The sequence below is a fragment of the Chiloscyllium plagiosum genome, unplaced genomic scaffold, assembly GCF_037043375.1.
Source record: "Chiloscyllium plagiosum isolate Xiang-an unplaced genomic scaffold, Cpla_swu_hap1 HiC_scaffold_46, whole genome shotgun sequence".
Lineage (NCBI taxonomy): Eukaryota > Metazoa > Chordata > Chondrichthyes > Orectolobiformes > Hemiscylliidae > Chiloscyllium > Chiloscyllium plagiosum.
This window is the reverse complement of record NW_028270184.1, coordinates 19065993-19089215: the sequence shown is the minus strand read 5'-3', so window position 1 is coordinate 19089215 and position 23223 is coordinate 19065993. Positions and strand designations below refer to the sequence as shown.

The 23223-nt window shown below is 43.7% G+C and overlaps 1 protein-coding gene across 7 annotated transcripts in view; it reads right to left on the bottom strand.

Annotated features, from left to right (window-relative positions):
* Nucleotides 1–297: 297 nt before the first annotated feature.
* The window catches only part of LOC122543957 (uncharacterized), a 45493-nt gene continuing 22567 nt past the window's right edge, over nucleotides 298–23223 (bottom strand). For 4 of the 7 annotated variants that reach the window (XR_015754530.1, XR_015754525.1, XR_015754526.1 and 1 more), the window contains 3 exons: nucleotides 21465–21573; nucleotides 19484–19608; nucleotides 17420–17580 (listed from right to left, as the gene is read on the bottom strand). Coding sequence is in view for 1 of the 7 variants with exons in the window: in XM_087983552.1 (XP_087839678.1) it covers nucleotides 16376–17419 (1044 nt within the window). In the remaining 6 variants the exon portion in view is untranslated. Of the gene's footprint in view, nucleotides 595–5092; nucleotides 17581–19483; nucleotides 19609–21464; nucleotides 21574–23223 lie in introns of those variants that run through there. The other 3 variants (XR_015754528.1, XR_015754529.1, XM_087983552.1) reach the window with 2 other exon arrangements.

Here is a 23223-nt window from a genome sequence, read left to right as displayed (position 1 = left end):
AATGTACAAATTCCACACAGACAGTTGCCTGAGGTAGGAATTGAACTTAGGTCCCTGTGAGGCAGCAGTGCTAACCACTGCGCCACCTGCTGCTCTTGCTGTTGTTGATCACTTCCAAGATTGACAGTCTGACTGATTTGTTTCAATTTGATGTTACCACAACTATAACTCGCTAGAGTTTGGTAACCTGGATATGTTGCTGATTTTTGGGACTGCAGTGTCCCTTTTTAAAAGCACCAATGTTGATCCTGGATTCGAGATCTGTGTTTGGAGAGAGGAACACATATTCTGTGGAAGGGAAAAACAAAATCATCAATATTCCAACAGAAAGCTGACAAAGGAGATCACCAAAAACGCTTTATCTAACAAAGCTCCCAGGGCCAACTGCTCTGTTCATTGCCCTCTATTGCGCAGATTGACAGCATCATAATTTGTGATAGGAACTGGATGAAGAATGAAGTGAAATCGAGCTGTATCGGAGCCCCCACTTGGTTTTCCAATACATTCTCCATTCTCTTCACTTTGGCATTCTCCACTGATGTGGGGAAATTACTTGAATACCAGGTCAGAAGTCAACTCTACAATCAATCCAGACTGAAAACAAAGACAAAAATAAAGCATGTATTTAGTCAGAGAATTCCTCTACCTTACACCGTCGACAGTGCACTGATCACTCTCACAAACTGATTTACAATGAATCAATTGTAGATCAATTTTTCTGGGAAGCATGGAAGCAAGCAAGGGAGGAGATTGCAGAGCCATTGGCCTTGATTTTTTTGTCCTCGTTGTCTACAGGAGTAGTGCCAGAAGATTGGAGGCTAGCAAATGTGGTTCCCTTGTTCAAGAAGGGGAGTAGGGATAATCCTAGTAACTATAGGCCGGTGAGTCTCACTTCTGTTGTGGGCAAAGTCTAAGAGAGAATTGTAAGGGATAGGATTTATGAACATCTGGATAGGAATAATGTGATCAAGGATAGTCAGCATGGTTTTGTGAAGGGCAGGTCGTGCCTCACAAACCTTATTGAATTCTTTGAGAAGGTGACTAAGGAGGTGGACGAGGGGAAAGCGGTAGATGTGGTGTATATGGATTTTAGTAAGGCATTTGATAAGGTTCCCCATGGTAGACTACTGCAAAAAATACGGAGGTATGGCATTGAGGGTGAATTGGAGGTTTGGATTAGGAGTTGGCTGGATGGAAGAAGACAGAGGGTAGTAGTTGATGGCAAAGGTTCATCTTGGAGTGCCGTCACTAGCGGTGTTCCGCAAGGATCTGTTTTGGGACCATTGCTGTTTGTCATTTTTATAAATGACCTGGAGGAGGGGTTAGAAGTTTGGGTGAGCAAGTTTGCGGATGATACGAAAGTCGGAGGAGTTGTAGACAGTGAGGAAGGATGTGGCAGATTACAGCGGGATATAGATAAGCTGCAGAGCTGGGCAGAAAGGTGGCAAATGGAGTTCAATGTAGCTAAGTGTGAGGTGATTCACTTTGGTAAGAGTAACAAAAAGATGGGGTACTGGGCTAATGGTCGGATACTTGGTAGTGTGGATGAGCAGAGGGATCTTGGTGTCCATGTACATAGATCTTTGAAAGTTGCCACCAGGTAAATAGTGCGGTGAAGAAGGCATATGGCGTACTGGCTTTTATTGGTAGAGGAATTGAGTTCCGGAGTCCTGAGGTCATGTTGCAGTTCTATAAGACTCTGGTGCGGCCACATCTGGAGTATTGTGTGCAGTTTTGGTCGCTATACTATAGGAAGGATGTGGAGGCACTGGAACGGGTGCAGAGGAGGTTTACCAGGATGTTGCCTGGTATGGTAGGAAGATCGTATGAGGAAAGGCTGAGGCACTTGGGGTTGTTTTCATTGGAGAAAAGAAGGTTTAGGGGTGACTTGATAGAGGTGTACAAGATGATTAGGGGTTTAGATAGGGTTGACAGTGAGAATCTTTTTCCACGTATGGAGTCAGCTATTACAAGGGGGCATAGCTTTAAATTAAGGGGGGGTAGGTATAGGACAGATGTTAGGGGTAGGTTCTTTACTCAGCGAGTCGTGAGTTCATGGAATGCCCTGCCAGTAGCAGTGGTGGACTCTCCCTCATTATGGGCATTTAAGCGGGCATTGGATAGGCATATGGAGGATAGTGGGCTAGTGTAGGTTAGGTGGGCTTGGATCGGTGCAACATCGAGGGCCGAAGGGCCTGTACTGCGCTGTATTCTTCTATGTTCTATGTTCAATTATTCATCTGTCCTATGTTTAAACATAACAGATCCACACTTGGATCAGGGTAAAGACCATCCTTCTGTGACTTTGAGACTGTCGTGACCTAACCTGTTTCCTACAGCAGAACTCAGTACACATGCTGGGAAAGCAGGGATCACCTTTGGCTGTCCCCTTGAGTTCTACATAGAATAACCACGCCCCGACTCTGAGCATGTTGCTTTCTGAGGTCTGTGCTCTCAGAACCTTGTTGTCTGGAATTGGAAAACAGAGGACTGAGAGCAATTTTGGTCTAATGTCTATATTATAGATGTTATATATGTAGATATTATTTATACATATATATAAATTATCTATTTTAGAGTTTGGATTTTGAACTAGCATCTTTACGCTTTGATCTGTTAATGTGAAGGCATTTAATTTTTTTTAAAAATTGTTCATTTGTGGAATGTGGGCATCACTGGCTGGGTCTGCATTTATTTCCCATCCTGGGTTACACTTGAGAAGATGGTAGTGAGCTGCCTTATATAGAGAATCCCACCAGTGTGGAAGCAGGCCATTCCACCCAATATTTCCTGACCAACCCTCTGAAGAGCATGCCACGCAGACTCTGACCCATCCCCCTAATGCTGCACTTCCCATGGCTAACCAACCTAACCTGCACATGCCTGGACACCATGGGTAATTAGGTTATCCAATCCACCTAACCTGCACATCTTTAGACTATAGGAGGAAACCGATGCACCCAGAAGAAACCCCATGCAGACATGGGAAGAATGCACAAACTCCACACAGATGGTTATGTGAGGCTGGAATTGAAACCCAGGTCCCTGGCAATCTGAGTGAGTAACACTAACCACTGAGCCACTACTCCTTCTTGACCTGACCTGTGCCTTGCATATGGTGGACAGGTTTTGAGGAATCAGGAGGTGAGTTGCTCACTGCAGTATTCCTAACTTCTGACCTGTTCTTGTAGCCACTGTGCTTATATGGCAAATCCAGTTGCATTCCTAGTCAATGGTAACCCTCAGGATGCTGGTAGTGGGGTTTTCCGTGATGGTAATACAGTTGAATAGCAAGGGGCGGTAGTTAGATTGTCTCTTATTGGTGATGGTCATAGCCTGGCATTTGTGTGGCACAAATGTTACTTGCCACTTGTCAGTCCAAGCTCTGATATTATCCAACCTTGTTGCATTTAAGCATGGACTGCTACAGTATCTGAGTTGTGAATGGTGCTAAGCATTGTACAATCATTGGCGAACATCGCCAATTCTGACCTTATGACGGAAGGAAGATCATTGATGAAGCAGCTGAAGATGGTTGAGCCCAGGATACTCCTCTGAGGGACTCCTGCAGACATGTCTTGGAGCTCAGATGATTGACCCTACAACAAAGATGACCATCTTTCTGTGTGCTAGGTATGACTCCAACCAGTGGAGGATTTGCCCCCAGTACCCATTGATTCCAGTTTTGCCACAGCTCCTTGATGCCACACTAGGTCAAATGCAGCCTTGATGCATTCTCCCTTCCCTTCTGCAATTCAGCTCTTTTGTCCATGCTTGAACCAAGGCTATAATGAGGTCAGGAGCTGAGTGGCCCTGAGAGAACCCAATCTGGGCATCACTGAGCATGTTATTGCTGAGCAGCTGCTGCTTGATAGCATTGTTGATGACTCCTTCCATGATTTCCCTGATGATCGACAGTCGACTGATGGGACGGTAATCGGCTGAGTTGGATCCGTGGTGTTTGTGAACAGGACATACCTGGACAGTGTTGCACACTGTTGGGTAAATGCCAATGTCATCATTAGACTGGAGGAGCATAGCCAGGGAAACAGGAAGTCCTGGAGTGCCTCCTCAGTCTGTTTTACTGGAATGTTGTCAGGAACTACAGCTTTTGCCTTCAACTGTTTCTTGATATCACATGGAGTGCATCGAATTGGCTGAAGACTAGTATCGGTAATTCTTGAAACACTGGAGAATGCTCAGATAGTCACTTTTACCAATACTGTCATGGACAGATATATCTGCAACCTATAAGCATGAGGTCAAGTGTGTTCTTGTTGGTTCCCTTACTGCCTGCCGCAGATCCAGTCTGGCAGCTGTGTCCTTTAGGACCTGAACAGCTCAGTCAGTCACACTGCTGCCAAGTCACTCTTGGTAGTGGACAGTGAAATCCCCACCCAGTGGATATTCTGTGCCCTTGTCATCCTCAGTGCTTCATTCAAGTTTTATTCAACATGAAGATGGGCCGATTAATCAGCCGAGGGAGGATGGAACGTTGTAATCTGTAGGAAGATTCTGTACCCACGTTTAACCGGAAGCCATAAGACCTCAGGGGGTCCGCAGTCAATGTTGAGAACAATGACAGCAACTCACTCCTGGCTGCATCCCACTGTTCCACCACCTCTGCTGGGTCTGCCATGTCAGTGAACAGCACATATCGAGAGACAGTGATAGTAGTGTTCTGGGACATTATCTGTAAGGTATGGTTCTGTGAGCATGATCTATATCCTGATGTATTGTTTGACAACCTTCCCCACTATTCTCAACTCCACTAATTCTCATGGCATTATCAGAGGCGAGAGTGGTGCTGGAAGAGCACAGCTCTTGCCTAAAACATCAAATTTCCTGCTCCTCAGATACTGCCTGATCGTCTGAACCCAGTCCCACATGTCAGCAGTGTGAATATGCTGATATCTCATCAGTTGTGCTACAAAGTGGAATCCACTCCCCCCTAATAATTAAAACCAAAACACCCAGAGATAGTTTTGTTTCGTAATCTGATAGAGAAGTGTTACAAGGGGTATAACCTACCTCTTACACCCAATCTGTTAGAAAGAAGTGGTTAAATGAAATAGAATCCTTTCACCCATACTATAATTAACAATTTATTTATCTAACAGTGAACAAATTGACAGAATTACTGACAAATTTTCCCTAAGCACTAAATATTCCCTAACTGAACAAAATTCTACTGGAATGAAAGTTGTTCAAATTAACACAAGTCCCATTTATATAAACCCAATTAATAAGAAAACAGTCAATTAAAATTTAATCTCTCCAAGTTCACGCAGTCTATGTCTTCTTGGCTTTATCTCCAATCTTCCTTCTGCTGATCTCACGTCACAAAACCTTTCCTTCCCATGATTGCTGTATCAGGATCTTGAGATGCAAATACTGAGTCCTTTGATGTGCTTTTTTAAGAGAATTGAACCATTTTTGTCTAAAACCCAGATTTTTTTTTCCTCTCAGATTGCAGACTTGCTTTTGCTGCGGCTTCAACTTGGCTCCCCCTTCAGTCAGCAGGGGGCTCTGTGTCCGGGGGCGAGGCACTTTGTGTTCAGGTTGACAATGAGGCTCTATGTTCAGGGGGCAGGGCTCTGTGCTCAGAGGTGGGTTGCTGTGTTCGGGGCTGGGAGTTCTGGGGGCTCTCTGTTCAAAGGGTGGAGCTCTGTGTTTTGGGGGAGAGGGGCTCTGTGCTCAATGCGCGGTGGGTTCAGGGGATGGGTAGCTGTGTTTGGGGGCAGAGAGCTCTGTGTTCAGGGGCCGGAAGGGCTCTATGACCTAGGGCAGAGCGCTGTGTGTCATAGAACATAGAACAGTACAGCACAGAACAGGCTCTTCAACCCACCATGCTGTGCCAACCATTGATCCTCATGTAAGGTAAACCTAATGTACGAACCCTCAAATTTCTGTGACCATATGTATGTCCAGCAGTCTCTTAAATATCCCCAATGACCTCGCTTCCACAACTGCTGCTGGCAACGTATTCCATGCTCTCACAACTCTCTGCGTAAAGAACCCACCTCTGACATCTCCTCTATACTTTCCGCCAAACAGCTTAAAACTATGACCCCTCGTGTTAACAATTTCTGCCCTGGGAAATAGTCTCTGGCCATCAACACTATCTATACCTCTCATTATCTTGTACACCTCAATTAGGTCCCCACTCTTCCTTCTTTTTTCCAATGAAAAGCGTCCGAGCTCAGTCAACCTCTCTTCCTAAGATAAGCCCTCCATTCCAGGCAGCATCCTGGAAAACCTCCTCTGAACCCTCTCCAAAGCATCCACATCTTTCCTATAATAGGGTGAACAGAACTGGATACAGTATTCCAAGTGCGGTCTAACCAAAGTTTTATAGAGCTGCAACAAGATCTCACGGCTCTTAAACTGAATCCCCCTGTTAATGAAAGCCAAAACACCATATGCTTTCTTAACAACCCTGTCCACTTGGGTAGCAATTTTAAGGGATCGATGTACCTGCACACCAAAATCCCACTCTTCCTCCATACTGCCAAGAATCCTGTACTCAACTTTCAAGTTCAACCTTCCAAAATGCATCACTTCTCATTTATCCAGGTTGAACTCCATCTATCACCTCTCAGCCCATCTCTGCATCCTGTCAATGTCACTCTGCCGCCTACAACAGTCCTCTATACTGTCAACGACACCTCCAACCTTTGTGTCATCTGCAAACTTTGTTAACCCATCCTTCAATCTCCTCATCCAAGTCATTAATAAAAATTACAAAGAGTAGAGGCCCAAGACCAGAGCCCTGCGAAACACCACTCACCATTGACTTCCAGACAGGATAATTTCCTTCCACTACCACTCGTTGTCTTCTGTCGACCAGCCAATTCTGTATCCAGACAGCTAAATTTCCCTGTATCCCATTCCTTCTGACCTTCTGAACGAGCCTACCATGGGGAACCTTATCAAATGCCTTGCTGGCATGGTGGCTCTGTGTTTGGGGGCTGTGGGGGTGGGGGGCTCTGTATTGAGGCAGCGGGTGGCTCTGAGTTCTGGGAGTTGTGTTCAGGGGTGGGGGGTTTATGTTCTGGGACCGGGCGGCTCTGTGTTCTGGGGGTGAGGGACTCTCTCTGTCTCGATTTTCAAAACACACTTCCTTAAATACCAAAAATGCAAAAACAATTTCACATAAAATGATTGGTTCAAGGTAGTCAACACGAAGAGATTAGAATTTAATTGCTCCTTAATCTCAAAGCGCTTTTTAAAAAATGAATTGGCTGAATTTAAACTTGGGCCTGCTAAATGAAAAGTCTTTTGATACACGTGTTGGGACTCATTCCTAATGCTCGCAAACTTCCATACACAAACAAAGCATAATTTCCTAAAGGGATCACAGCTTTTCAATTCTTTTTACAGTTTTGCCATTTTTGCACACCAGCTTCATGACAGTTGTCCAGAACCTTTGAAGCACTTCCCACAGTTTGAACATTAAAAAGTCTCCAGTCAGTGTGAACCAGCTTGTGTGTCAACACTGTGGATAACCAAGTGAATTCCCTCCCATGATCAAGGTTTGTGTTGTGTCAGTCGAGATAGTTGTCTAAACCCACGTGCAAACACAGAACACATGTACGGTTTCTCCACACTATGAACAGTACTTTCTCCTTCCATGTTCAAAGTCTGGTGATATTCAGATTACGCTAAACTGGGGGGCGATCAAACCCTGGGATGATGACTGGTGTCAGTTTACCTGTGAAATTGATTGAAGACACGACAATGTGAGTGAGATTGAGCCCCACACAAACACCAGGCTGCTGTGAAATTCAGCTGGTAATCAATGTGGTAATTGTTAGGATTTATGATGCACAATGAGAAAGTGACCACGGAATCTGCTGGATTGTCATAAAACCCAAATGTTAATCAGGGAATGGAACATTTTACCTTGTCTGGTCCTACACCAAACTCTAGCCTCTATGTGAGTGGACAGACCAAGTAAGAAAACAGGGAGAAAGCACAGTGTGGTGGGTCAGTAATGAGCACTGCTGCCTCACAGCATCAGGGACCCAGGTTCAATTCTTGCCTCAGGCAACTATGTGGAGTTTGCACATTTCTCCCCCCACTCAGGGCCATGTGAATTTCCTCCCACAGTCCAAAGATCTGCAGGTTAGGGGAATTGGCCATGCTAAATTGCCCACAGTGCTAGGTACATTAGTCAGGCATAAACATAGGGTGGAGGAATAGATCTGGGTGGGTTCCTCCTTAGAAGGTTGGTGTGGATCTGTTGAGCTAAAGGACCTGCTTTCATACTGTAGAGAGCCTAATTTAAAAAAGGAGAAATACAGGAATAGAACAAATCTACAACTTAGACCAAATAACCCAACCTTCAATCTTCACCAGTGTGGAAGATCTACATGGAGAGGGTTCTCGTGGTAATGGTGTTCCAAATCACATTCCAGCCTGACCTGTTTGACATTCAGTGCAGGATGCACAGAAATTTCCTTCAATTAAACAATTGGGAAAGCTTCCTAACGTCAGTGCTGGGAAAGTTGTTGGAGAAGGTACTGAAGGATAGGAGTTATTTATCTTTGGAAAAGAATGGGCTGATCAGTAGTCAACATGGTTTTGTGCAGGGAAGATCATGCCTTACCAACATAGAGTTTTTTGAGTTGATAGATGAAGGAAAGGCTGTAAATGTCATAAACATGGACTTTAGTAAGGCGTTTGATAAGATTCCTCATAGTGAAGTCACATGGTGTGCAGGTTGTTCTAGCTAGGTGGATAAATAACTGGTTGAGCAACAGGAGACAGAGAGTAGTAGTAGTTGAAGTGAGTTTCTTGAAATGGACAAAGGTGACCAGTGGGATCAGTGCTGGGGCCACTGTTGTTTGTGATATACATAAATGATCTGGAAGAGGGCACTGTTGGTATGATCAGCAAATTTGCAGATGACACGACGGTTGATGCAGTAGCAGAAAGCATAAGGAACTGTCAAATAATACCGGAGAATATAGATAGACTGGAGAGTTGGGTGGAGAAGTGGCAGGGTTCAATCTAGGCAAATGTGAGGTGATGCATTTTGGGAAGTCTAATTCTGGAGCACATTATACAGTAAATGGAAGAGCCTTGAGAAAAGTTGATGAGCAAACAGATCTGGGAGTTCAGGTCCATTGTACCCTGAATGTTGCTGCACAGGTGGATAGAGTGGTCAAGAAGGCATATGGTACGCTTACCTTCAGTGGATGGGGTATTGAGTATAAGAGCTGCCAGGTCATGTTAAAATTATACACATTGGTTCGGCCACATTTAGAATACTGTGTACAGTTCTGGTGGCCACATTACCAAAAGGACATGGATGCTTTGGAGAGGATGCAGAGAAGGTTTACGAGGATATTGCCTGGTATGCAAGGTGCTAACTATGGAGAAGTTGAATAGGTTAGGTTTGTGTTCATTAGGAAAAAGGAGATTAAGGGAGGACCTGATTGAGGTGTACAAAATCATGAAGTGTATAGACAGGGTAGATAGAGATAAGCTTTTTCCCAGGCTGAAGGATTCAATAATGAGGTCACGCTTTCAAGATGACAGGTGAAAAGTTTAAGTGTGGTTGCTGCCTGGAATGCGTTGCCAGCAGAGGTAGTAGAGGCAGGCACGGTAGATTCATTTAATATGCGTCTGGACAGATGCATGAGTAGGTTGAGAGCAGAGGGATATAGATGTTTAGGAATTGAGCAACAGGTCTGGACATGGATTTGGATCAGCTCAGGCTTGGATGGCTGAACGGTGTGTTCCTGGGTAGTAAATTTTCTTTGTTCTTTATTTTTTATACACTACTAAAGTGCAGGGTTGTGGTTGAGAGCTCCACACTGGGTCCAGTCTGTTTAATGATTTGGTAATCCCTCTCAGTAAATCCCCTTCCTCCAGCTACTGTTGATAGGCCAAACTCTTCATCCCAACTAACAGCTTAACGAATCTCTTTTGCACTGCATTCAATGCCAACATATCTGTTTCTTAAATACCAGGACAACATGATATATGATACATCAGGAATGGCTTCACCAACATTCTGTACAGTTCTTACAAGATTCCCCCAATGTTTAAACTCCAACACCTGGCAACTCAGGCCAAGAACCCATTTTCTTTCTTCATAATTTGCAACACGAGTTTAGGAGCCTAGTCCTATTCTTGACAGTTTCCATTACAATCCTGAACAGAAAAGTGTTATAATAACTGTCTGCAAAATGTTCCCTCACTGACACTTCAACCATTTGCCCAGCTTTGTTATCTAAAAGCAATTCCAGGACCTTCTCACTTCCTTGTTGGGACTATTATATACAGGATTCAAAAGCTGTCCCAAATCTACGTTAAAAATTGTGATAATCTTTCACCCTATGACAACTACAGTTAATGTCGGGGAAATCGAAAGCCCTAGCTATCACAACTCAATTACGTTTACACTTCCCTGAAATTTACATCATTTCCTGCTCTTATCGTTCTACCCATACAGTTTATTTGAGGAGTTTTTAAGATGTCATGCCTCCTTATAGCTGTAATAGATTGTCTAGCATTAAGACCCTGTATCCTGGAATATTAAGCTGCTAAATATGTCTAAGTGACAGCAGTGTCTTCACAACCCCTTATTTTAATTCTTATCCTCAACTTATCTGCCTTCTTCATCAGGCTCCCAAGCATTAAAAGAAATACCGTCCACCTGTGACAAACTCTCTCATACCTTGTGTGCCTGTGACAATGCCTTACTGACTTTTTTATTCACTTTTTGGCCCTTCATGCCATTTGGAACATTCTCTACCCACTGCAAAGTTACTTACACGGCCCCCAAAAACACTTGAAAGCTACCCCCACCAGGATGCAGCTTCCATTCTGGTTCAGGTTCAGGTGCAACTCCGTGCACCGTGAACAAACTGCGCACAAGCAGAAAAAGACTTCTTCCCCATGCACACAATCCCAATGGCGCACAAAATGTCCAGCATTATGGGATGTTCCTGCTCCCAACTGATCATGTGAAACGTACGGATTGTTTCATTCAGTGTGACAAATCAACTACACGGGTTCCTCACACTTGTTGGAGGGAAGCTTGGAGGAGATAGGAGAGATGGAAAATCTTTCAAAATAAATCAGTCTACTTTACAGATAAGATAAAGATTTGATGTGCACAGCTTTAACAGAAAGCTGATTTATATGATTTTCCATCCCAGTGGGTAGCCAGACATGTGGTTTTTACAGACATCATCAGAAACAGGCCAAATAACATGCCTTAGATACAGATTAATAAGAGCATCAGAAAAACAATTCCTACTGATTCTTGGGAACTGACTGGTGGTTTATCAGTCCTGAGGAACCAGAAAATCCCTTTCCAAACACTATGCAGGTGGATAGTATTTACGCAATGTGAACATGTTGATATACAGCAATAATGTGATCATTTCCAATACTTACCCTACAGATACACAATTATTATTAGCATTGACGAGGTAGGACTGACCAATTAAACTGCATTTATTTCAATGCAAGAGCTCAACAAGTAAGGCAGATGAACTCCGGACATGGTTGGGAACATGGGACTGGGATATCACAGAAATGACAGAGATGTTGCTCAGAGACAGGGCTGACAGCTTAATGTTCCAGATTATAGATGCTATAGGAAGGATAAAAGGGTGAGGGGGGGGGGGGGGAGAAAAGAGGAGGGGGAGTAACATTTTGATTACTGTTAACATTACGGCTGGACTTCAGAGTGATATTCATAAAAACTGGGTGAAACCGAGAAATAAGAAATGGATGATCACTTTATTAGGATTGTGCTAAACACCATATAATAGTCAACGGAAAATTGAGAAACAAATTTGTAAAGGAGATCGCCATTATCTGTAAGGATGATAGGGTGGTTATGGTAGGGGATTTTAACTTTCCAAATGCAGACTGGGTCTGCCATTGTGTTAAGGTTGAGATGGGGAGGAATTTGTTAAGTGTACAAGAAAATTTTCTGATTCAATATATGGATGTACCAACGAAAGAAGGTGCAAAACTTGACCTACTTGTGGGAACTAAGGCAGGGCAGGTGACTGAGGTGTCAGTGGGGGGGGGGGGGGGGGCACTTTGGTAAGGTGCCCACAATTCTATTAGTTTTAAAATAGTGATGGAGAAGGATATACCAGATCTAAAGGTTAAAATTCAAAATTGGAGGAAGGCCTATTTTGATGGTACGAGGCAAGAATTTCCAAAAATTGGTTAGATGTGGATATTCGCTGGTAAAGTGATGGCTGGAAAATGTGAATAATGAGAGTCCAAAGACAATGTGTTCCTCTTAGGGTGAAAGGCAAGGTTGGTAGGTGCAGGGAATGCTGGGACTAACGAAATCGCGGTTTGGTTGGACCGAAGGGTCTGTTTCTATGCTGTACATCTCTATGACTCTATAATGAAGGAAGCATATGTCAGGTATATACAACAGGGATCCAGTGAATTTTAGAAGAGTATAAAGGCTGTGGGAGTATACTTAAAAGGGAAATCACAAGTGCAAAATTGGGACAAGAGATAATTTTTGTAAATAGGATTAAAGAGAATCCAACTGGATTTTATAAAGACATTAAAGACAAAAGGGGAACTAGGAAGAGAATAGGACCCCTCAAAGATCAGTAAGGCTGCCTATGTGTGGAATCACAGGAGATGGGGGAGATACTAAACATCAGTGCTTACTGGGGAGAAGAACATGGAAGATAAAAAAAAGTAAAGAAATAGCAAAATACGGAAAAACATCGGAATTACTGAGGTGATGGTGCTGGACGTCTTACAATGCATAAAGGTGGATAAATCCCCAGGTGTACCCTAGAACTATGAGAGGTTAGGGAACTGATTGGAGGACCCCTTGCTGAGATATTTGTATCATTGATAGTCCCAGATGAGGTGCCAGAAGACTTAAGGTTAGCTAACATGGTGCCACTATTTAAGGAAAAGCCAGGGAACTATGGACTGGTGAGCCTGACATTGGTGGTGGGCAAGTTGTTGGAGGAAAACCTATGGGACAGGATTTACATGTATTTGGAAAGGCAAGACTGATTAGGATCAGTCAACATGGCTTTGCACGTTGCAAATCATGTCTCACTAACTTGATTAATTTTTTTTCTCAAAACGTAACGCAGAGGATTGATGCAGGCAGAGCAGTAAACATCATCTCAAAAGGACTGCAGTAAGGCATTCGTCAAGGTTCCTCATGGGAGGCTGGTTAGCAAGGTTACATGGAATACAGGGAGAACTAGCCATTTGGATACAGAACTGGTTCAAAGGTAGAAGGCAGAGGGTGGTGGTGGAGGGCTGCTTTTCAGGCTAGAGGCCTGTGACCAGTGAAGTGCCACAAGGATCGGTGCTGGGTCCACTGGTTTTCATTATTTTATATACTTGGATGTGAACACCGGAATTATGGTTAGTAAGTTACAGATGACACCAAAATTGGAGCTAAAGTGGACAGTGAAAATGATTACTTTAGAGTACAATGGGATCTTGATCAGATGGGCCAATGGGTGGCAGATGGAGTTTGATTTAGATATTGCATTTTGGAAAGACAAATCAGGGCTTACACACTTAACAGTAAGGTCATGGGGAGTGTTGCTGAACAAAGAGACCTTTGAGTGCAGATTCAAAGTTCCTTGAAAGTGGAAGGTAAGGAGGATAGTGAAGCTGTTTGGTATGCTTGCCTTTATTGGTTACTGTGTTATTATAGGAGTTGGCGGGTCATGTTGCGGCTGTACAGGACTTTGGTTAGGCCACTTTTGGAATATTGTGCGCAATTCTGGTCTCCCTCGTATAGGAAGGATGTTGTGAAATTTGAAAGGGTTCAGAAAAGTTTTACAAGTGTGTTGCCAGGGTTGGAAGATTTGAGCTATAGGAGGAGCTGGATAGGCTGGGGCTGTTTGCCCTGGAGCATCAGAGGGTGAGGGGTGACTGTATAGAGGTTTATAAAATCATAAGGGACATGGAGAGGGTGAATAGACAAGGTCTTTTCCCTTGGGTGGGAAAATCCAAAAGGTATAGGGCACAGGTTTAAAGTGAAAGAGGAAAGATTTAAAAGGAACCTAAGGGGCACCTTTTTCACACAGAGAGTTGTATGTGTACAGCTGGCAAATGGGACTGGATTTATCTCGGATATCTGGTTAGCATGGTCAAGTTGGACTGAAGGGTCTGTTTCTGTGCTGTACATTTCTATGACTCTATGTTATCTATAATACTCTCAGAGACGTACAGCACGGAAACAGACCCTTCTGTCAAACTAGTCCATACTGACCAGATGTCCTAAATCAATAGAATCCCATTTGACAGCACTTGGCCCATATCCCTCTAAACCCTTCTTATTCATATACCCACTCAGATGCCTTTTAAAATGTTGTAATTGTACCAGCCTCCACCACTTCCTCTGGCAGTTCATTCCATAGACCTCTGCGACTCCACCTTGGAAGAATTATGAGTTCCCCATAGTCTCTTTATTCAGCAACACTCTGCAGGAGCCTACCATTAAGTGTAGAAGTCCTGCTCTGATTTGTCTTTCCAAAATGCAGCACCTCACATTTATCTAAATTAAACTTTGTGGGCGGCACGGTGGCACAGTGGTTAGCACTGTTCCCTTACAGCGCCAGAGACCCGGGTTCAATTCCCGCCTCAGGCGACTGACTGTGTGGAGTTTGCACGTTCTCCCATTGTCTGCGTGGGTTTCCTCCGGGTGCTCTGGGTTCCTCCCACAGTCCAAAGATGTGCAGGTCAGGTGAATTGGCCATGCTAAATTGCCCGTAGTGTTAGGTATAGGGGTAAATGTAGGGGTATGGGTGGGTTGCGCTTCGGTGGGTCGGTGTGGACTTGTTGGGCCGAAGGGCCTGTTTCCACACTGTAATGTAATCTTAATCTGCCACTCCCTGGCCTATTTTATTAAGGTCCCATTCTATTCAGAGATAACCTTCCTCACTGTCTACTATCTGCAAACTGAGAAACCATTCCTCCAATGTTTAAATCATTTATATAAAATGACAAAAAGCAGTGGACTCAGCACCGATCCTTGTGGCACACCATTGGTCACAGGTCTCTAGCTGAAAAACAGACCTGTGACCAATTCGTTAACCTGTCTCTTACTTTTTGTATCTCAATGGATAACTCTCCCTGAATTCCATGTGATCTAACCTTGCTAATCATGTGGAAACTGATCAAAAACCTTACTGAAATCCATACAGATAACATCCACCACTCTGCAGTCAATTTTATTTGTCATTTCTTCAAACAACTCAATAAAGTTCATGAGGTGCAAACTCTCACATTCAAATCAATGTTGACTATCCCTAAATCGGTCCTCATCAGTTTTCAAATTCAGTTGTAAATCCTGTCCCTCAGAATCCCCTCCAACAAAATACCGAAAACTGACGTCAAGATCACCGGTCTATAGTTCCTTGCCTTTTCCTAACCACATTTCTTAAACAATGCTAACCTTCAATTTTCTAGCACCTCACCGCTGGCTATCAATGGGATAAATATCTCAGCAAGGGACCCAGCAATGACTTCCCTAGCTTACCCAAAGTTCTACGATACAGGCCCTGGTGATTTATCCACCTTTATGCTTTTTAAGGCATCCATCACCTGCTCCTCTGCAATATGGCCATTTTTAAAGTTATCGCTATTTATTTCTCCCATATTTTTTCTCCCAAGTTTTTTAGCTCCCATATTTTTTTCCCCACGTAAGTACAGATGTGAAATACCTGTTTAGCATCTCAGCCATTTCCTGCATTTCCACTTCTAAGCAGCCTTGCTGATTTTTAACAGGTTTGGAATCATAGAATCCCTACAGTGTGGAAGCAGGCCCTTCAGCCCAACAAGTCCACACTAACTTCTGAGGAGTAGCCCACCCAAACCCATTCACCTATTACTCTACTTTCACCCTTGACTAATGCACCTAACCTACACATCCCTGCACACTATTGGCAATTTAGCATGGCCAATTCACCTAACCAGCACATCTTTGGATTATGGGAGGAAACCGGGGCACCTGGAGGAAACCCATACAGACACGGGTGAATGTGCAAACTCCACGCAGAAAGTCGCCCGAGGCTGGAATCAAACCCAGGTCCCTGGCACTGTAAGCAGCATGCTAACCACTGAGCCACTGTGCCGCCCAATGACTGTGTCAAAATTGACCTTACCCCAATTTAGAATTTTAACTTTTAGATGAGGTCTATCCTTTTCTACAACTGTTTAAAACTAATAGAATTATGATCACTGGCCCCAAAGTATTCACCCACTGACAACTCTGTCAAACGTCTGGCCTTAATTTCCAAGAGAAGGGAAAATTTTGTGCAGGGATGAACATGAGTACAAACAGCCCAAAGATTTCAGTTCATTCCTTGATGTGAGTAAGAGCAAAACCGTTCAATTATGGTTTTTGGTGAACCTGCTGGTGTCTCAGCAGGTTGCATGACTGAGTGAATCCCTTCCCACACACAGAGCAAGTGAATGGTCTCTCCCCAGTGTGAACTCGCTGGTGTATCAGCAGCTGCATTCTCTGAGTGAATGCTTTCCCACACTCGGAACAGGTGAATGGCTTCTCCCCACTGTGAACTCGCTGGTGCCTCAGCAGGTTAGATGATTCAGTAAATCCCTTCCCACACTCGGAACAGGTGAATGGCTTTTCCCCAGTGTGAACTCGTTGGTGTACCAATAGTTTAGATGAGCGAGTGAATCCTTTCCCACACACAGAACAGTAGAATGTTCTCTTCCCAGTGTGAACTTGCTGGTGTTCTAGTAGGTAGAATGATTGACCGAATCCTTTCCCACAAACAGAACAGGTGAACGGTCTCTCCCCAGTGTGAACTCGTTGATGTTTTAGCAGGTAGGACGACTGACTGAATCCTTTCCCACACACAGAGCAGGTGAACAGTCTCTCTGCAGTATGAACTCGCTGATGTTTGAACAGGTAAGAAGTCAGCATGAATCCTTTCCCACACACAGAGCAGGTGAAAGGTCTCTCTGCAGTGTGAAGTCGTTGGTGTACCTGCAGGTTTGATGACTGACTGAATCTTTTCCCACACACAGAGCAGGTGAATGGCTTCTCCCCAGTGTGAACTCGCTGATGTTTGAGCAGGTAAGAAGTCAGCATAAATCCTTTCCCACACACAGAGCAGGTGAATGGCTTCTCCGCAGTGTGAACTCGCTGATGTTTAAGCAGGTGAGAAGTCAACATAAATCCTTTCCCACACACAGAGCAGGTGAATGGCTTCTCCCCAGTGTGAACTCGCTGGTGTATCTGCAGGTTGGATGACTGAGTGAACCCTTTCCCACACACAGAGCAGGTGAATGGCTTCTCCCCAGTGTGAACTCGCTGGTGCATTTCCAGCTGGGACGGGTAAAGAAATCCCTTCCCACAATCCCCACATTTCCACTGTCTCTCCCCAGTGTGACTGCGGTGGCGTTTGGACATTTCAGATGAATCGCCACAGACCCTTTCACACACAAACAGTACGTGTTTCTCCCTGGTGCGAACAGGGTTTTTTCCTTCAATGTTCAAAATCCTGAGATACTGAGGTCATTGCAAACAGAGTGACTGTCAGATCCGGATATTGTTTTGGTCGATTTCTCTAACTGCAATCAAAATTTCAAACAGAAAAAAAAGTTAGAGAGACAGAAAGAAAGAGGAAAAAAAGACAGAGAGAGAGAGATAAAACTGAACTGGTTCATAAATATCCTTCAGGGAAGGGAACAAGTTAGTGTCTGCACAAAACTACTGAAATAGAGAGAGGTGGAAAAGACAGGTACGGAGCAGAGACGTTTTATACATCTGCAGCTCAAACCAATTCCTATTTCTCTCCATACCTTTTGATCCATTTGAAGGACTAAGAATAAGAAACAAAATACCTGAAATAAAAGCAGAAAAAGATGGAGATACACAGCAGGTCTTGAAGCATCCAAAAGGGTGACGAATTCAGGAACTATTGTTATCTTTACAAAATGTTTAAATGGTCACCCATTGCACTGCAATATAGGTTGCACGCTCACTGCTGGAAAATGGGATTAGTGTAAATAGGTGCTTGATGACCAACATGGACAAGATAAGAACATTGAGTTCAACAGTATTATATCAGAGACTCTGACCACATTTAGTCTCATGTTTCTCTGTGACTCTCTCTTTTAGGAAGCAGGCAGGAGCAGCAAGCAGTGAAGAATGCAAATGATACGTTGGCCTTCATAGTTTGAGTATTCGAGTACAGAAGCAGGGATATCTTTCTGGAAGGGCTTTGGTGAGACCACACCTGGAATCTTGTGGACACCTTTGTTATTCCTTCCCAAGGAAGGATGCCCTGGCTACTGAGACAGAATAATGAAGGATCACCAGACTGATTTCTGGGATGTCAGGACTGATGTATGAAGAGAGACTCTATCCTTATTAAATCTTCCTTTCTTTTGTCTTTCTGAGCCACTGACTGCATCACCAACTAATATTCTACTTCCAAATTCCTGATCAGAGTCTGATAAGTCCAAGCCTACACTTTGGTTCTCATCCCCCCTGACAGACTAGTTTAAACCCTCACAATCGAACTAGCGAAAGCATCCACAAGAATATTCTCCCAGCTTTGCCTGGGAGCAAGTGGTCAGGCCTATACATGTTAGACCTTCTCCAGAAAGAGTCCCAATGCCTCAGGAATCTAAACTCTCTCTGGTACACCATTTCTCCAGCCACACATTCAGCTGATCTATTCCCTTCTTTGTGCTCTGAGCAACACGTGTTATAGCTGTCCATGATTAAACATGGCCAAAAGGGTTGGCAGCTACAGAAAGCAGCTGTTCAGTCAGACTTGTGCTCTCCATACAAAGCTACTGGAATAGATAATGAAAGGTCCTGTGGGGGTCATAAAAGAGTCCTGGTGAGAAGAAACATTAGGGAATTTACTTTGGTTTCTGTAAGCAGACAGTTCAAAACACATCAGCATTTTTAATAACAAGCATTTTTGAAAGGCCTAGTTAAGCCCCAGTCCAAAGTTTGTTGTTAATTAAAGAGTAGAAGGATCCCACAGCATTCTGAACTGTTTGGGTAGTGGTAAGCTAGAAATGCAAACAACAAATTAATGTGAAAGGGTTAGTTGCATTCATTGAGCAAATGTTTGAAGGCATCATTAGGGAAGACAAAGCAATAAATGGTGTAAACACAACCCAGAAAAGATCATCAGCACAGGAAGATGGGAAAGAAAGCTTGTAAAATGAGAGGGGTCAGGATAGCAGGAGACAAATACAATCAAAGCTCAAGTGCAGATGTGGATAATTTGAACAAGTTCTTACATGCAAAGATCAAGGGAAGAGAGACAGATAGATTACAAAATACAAAGTAGTTATTTATGGAGTCAAAAACAAATATTGTTTAACAGAATTAAACAAAACACTGGAATTTGAATAGATGTTTTTTTTAAAAGAAAGTAATAATGGAAAGTATTTAGAGTAGTAACAGTAAAGATTTATTTAAAAATGAAAGTTTAGTTTAAAATTTACTTACAGTGTGCGTACAGCAGGAATTGTAAACTGCAGCTACAAATCAGAAGGATTGTTTGTTTGATCTCTCAGACTGACGTGAGAAAGGGCTGTTCTCAATGTCTCAGCTGTGTCGCAGAATTGTAGTCACTTCATAATAGGGTTGATTGCAACATCCCAAAGACAGATGAAGAAAATTTCTGGTAAATATCATGAGATTATGGGAGGACCTAGGGCTATCCATAGTATTATCTACGATTGTATGTGTACTGGATTGAATGCATTAGTTAGGGGTGTGTATCTAACTATGACATCAATATTGCATGTAAATATTGTCACCTAAAAGGTACAAAAATGTTGTATTCAGCCAGGGAGGTTTGAGTATCATTAACCTCTCCTCCAATCTGAAGTGTAAATCAGACAGCCCCCATGTGAAAGCCAGATTCAGACAGGGCTCTGGTCACTTCCATGTGTGGTAAAAGCGCTCTGAATAAAGGTCGCTTGTACAGCTGAACACACAGCTCAACACTCCTCTTCAATATTTCTCCCTACAACAACGTAGCACTGACTGTAAGTCTGACATTACTAGATTGTGAGGTCTTGTATTTTAATATTTTTCTTCGGCTTTCAGGTCCTCACCCCATTATTTTCCTATGTCACTGGTAGCTAGGTGTAGTTGTTCACCCTCCCACTCCTGACGGTCCTGCAGCTGCTCCAACATACCATCTTGGATTCACGTCTGTCTGTTGGATCCCCTGCCACTATAGTCCTGCTGCTTGTTTTCCTCCGCTTCTGTACAACAGAGCCACCAGTGGGGCCATGAACTTGGCTGATGCTGCTATCCCACCCCTCACCACCTCACTCCAAACAGTACCCAAAGCAGAAGGGGATGACCACTGGGGTCTTCTGCACTTCCTTCCTAAGCCTTTTACTTTATCTGATGGTCACCCATTCCCTTTCTGCCTGTGAAATCCTCACCTGCAGTGTAAGCAATGCACTAACTGTGCTGTCCATAACATTCTCAGTCTCACAGATGCTCCGCAGTGATTCCATCTACAGCTCCAGCTGTGAAAAGCAGTTACCCAGTAGCTGCAGATGGACACACCTCAGGCACATGTAGCCAGCAGGGACATTGGAAGCATCCCTTATTTCCCACATTTTGCAAGGAGAGCACACCATGGGTCTGAGGTCTCCGGTCAAAAAACTTCTCTCCAGGTTCAGCTAGTTACTCCCTTTAAGAAATTTTAATTAAGCTGGGACCTGCCCCTTCATTTCAAACACTTCTATTGTAATCAAAAGTGCCTGACTTTATTTAAGTTGATATATAATTTAAACCCTAAGAAAGTTCTCTACAGGTATCACTTACCGATTGGCTGTTTTCATTAGGACCATGTGACTTTCTGAACAGCCTGAACGGAGACTGAACACCAAAGAGTCTTTCAGCTTTAACTTCTCCCTGTCTCACCTCACTCTCTGGTTTCACCCAATTCCAAAGCACTCTCATTGAGCCAGGAGGCACTCACAGTGCAGCCTTGTCAGCTAATTGGCTGTTCACATCCACACTGCCCTCAGCCTCCTGTGCTGTTCCAATGCAGCTCAATGAGAGCTCAGGGAACAACATCTCACCTTTCAATTCAGCCCTTTATAACCCCAGACTCAACGTGGACTTCAGCAGTTTTTGGATCAACAGAGAGTTGTCAGGATCTGGAATATCCCACCTGAAGGGGTGTTGGAATTTGAGTGCAGAATGAACTTTAAAAGAAATTTGCAGGTATTTGACAATGAGGAATTTATGGGTTAAAATCAGGAAGTGGATGATTGGGACTAAATATGACAGTGCCTTCAAAGAGACGAGGTGTAATTTGGATAAATCTGTGCTCCCCTTCTCTTTCCTCAGCTGCAGGGCCCAGAACTGAGCACACAACCAAAGGTAATCTAAACAAAAATCTGAATATCCAAATTACAAACATATCAGAAATATTTTCCCACAGACAGAATAGACAAACCTCTTTCCTTCCACAGTTAAATGCCAGTGATATTCAGATCCTTATGACTCCACTTACTGTCAGAACTGGTTTTGGGATCCTGGTCTGCAATTTATTTTCAATTATTTTCCTGCAAAACAAATTCACAAAAGAAAAGTCACTGTCAGCCCAGGATAGAAATCTTGCAACACCCTCGAAACACCCCATCCATGCCCCTCATGATTTTACAAACCTCTCAGATTGTCTAGAAATGACAAACATTTATTTTGGTTTCAGTTTGCAGTGTGTAAATCCTCCTCTTCAAATTACCCTACTCCCCCACCAGAAAGATGCAGAGTGAAAATACACCCATGATGAGAGATTGAGGAAGTCAGATATTGACAAAGAGTTGATCAAGTAGCACAGAAGTGAATGAGAGCTTTTCCAGTGTTCCAATCCCAATTGGATGAACACTGAACAAATGGATATGCTTTGACAGATCATAATGTTTAAAGCAGGGCTTCCTACATTGAGTCTGCCATAGGTAACACGGAGCTGTAACCGGTTTACACGCAATGCTCCTCCACTAAGTACCTAAAGTGTAACAGCAGCAGTGATGCTACCTAAAGCAAGTATTCCGCCAGCATCAACACACCCCCCCTGTTCCTTTACTGTGCCTTGCATCTTTCTGTAAGTGCTCGAGCCTCACACAAAGCAATAGTGCAGACAACGACAAGTTACGTGACATCCACTATTCCTTCTGTCACTCACTGATTGGATGGAGGAGCAGTGCTTCCGCTCAGTCCTCCAGGCCCACCCTCTACCCTCCTAATGGACCAGAGCTTACGTCAATCACATGGGCTACCACTGAGAGCTGAAGCATGCGCAATGCTTTCTGTTTTTGCTGCTGTTCATCAGCTCGGAGTGACGGTGAGAGTTCATAGAGTCATAGAGATGTACAGCAAGGAAACAGACTCGTTCAATTCGTTCATGCCGACCAGATACCCTAACCTAATCTAGTCCCATTTGCCAGCCCTTGGCCCATACCCCTTTAAACCCTTCCTATTCATATACCATCCAGATGCCTTTTAAATACTGTAATTGTACCAGCCTCCACCACTTCCTCTGGCAGCCCATTCCATACACGCACCACCTTCTGTGTGAAAACATTGCCCCTTAGGTCCCTTTTATATCTTGCTCCTCTCACGTTGAACCTATTCCCTCTATTTCTGGACTCCTCCACCCCAGGGAAAAGACCTTGTCTATTTACCCTATCCATGCCCCTCATGATTTTACAAACCTCTGTAAGGTCACCCCTCAGCCTCCAATGCTCTAGGGAAAACAGCCTCAGCCTATTCAGCCTCTCCCAATAGCTCAAACCCTCCAATCCTGGCAAAATCCTTGTAGATCTTTTCTGAACCTTTTCAAGTTTCATAACATCCTTCCTATAGGAGGGGGACCAGAACTGCACACAATATTCCAAAAGTGGCCGCACCAATGTCCTGTACAGCTGCAACATGACCTCCCAACTCCTATACTCAATGCTCTGACCAACAGCTAGTGTACAAAATGCCTTCTTCACTATCCTATCAACCTGAGTCTGCACTTTCAAGGAACTGTAAAGCTGCACTCCAAGGTCTCTTTGTTCAGCAACACTGCCCAGAGGCCTTACCATTAAGCGCATAAGTCCTGCTCTGATTCGCCTTTCCAAAATGCAACACCTCAGATTTATCTAAATTAAACTCCATTAGCCACTCTTCAGCTCATTGATCAATCTGATCAAGTTTCCACTGTACTCTGA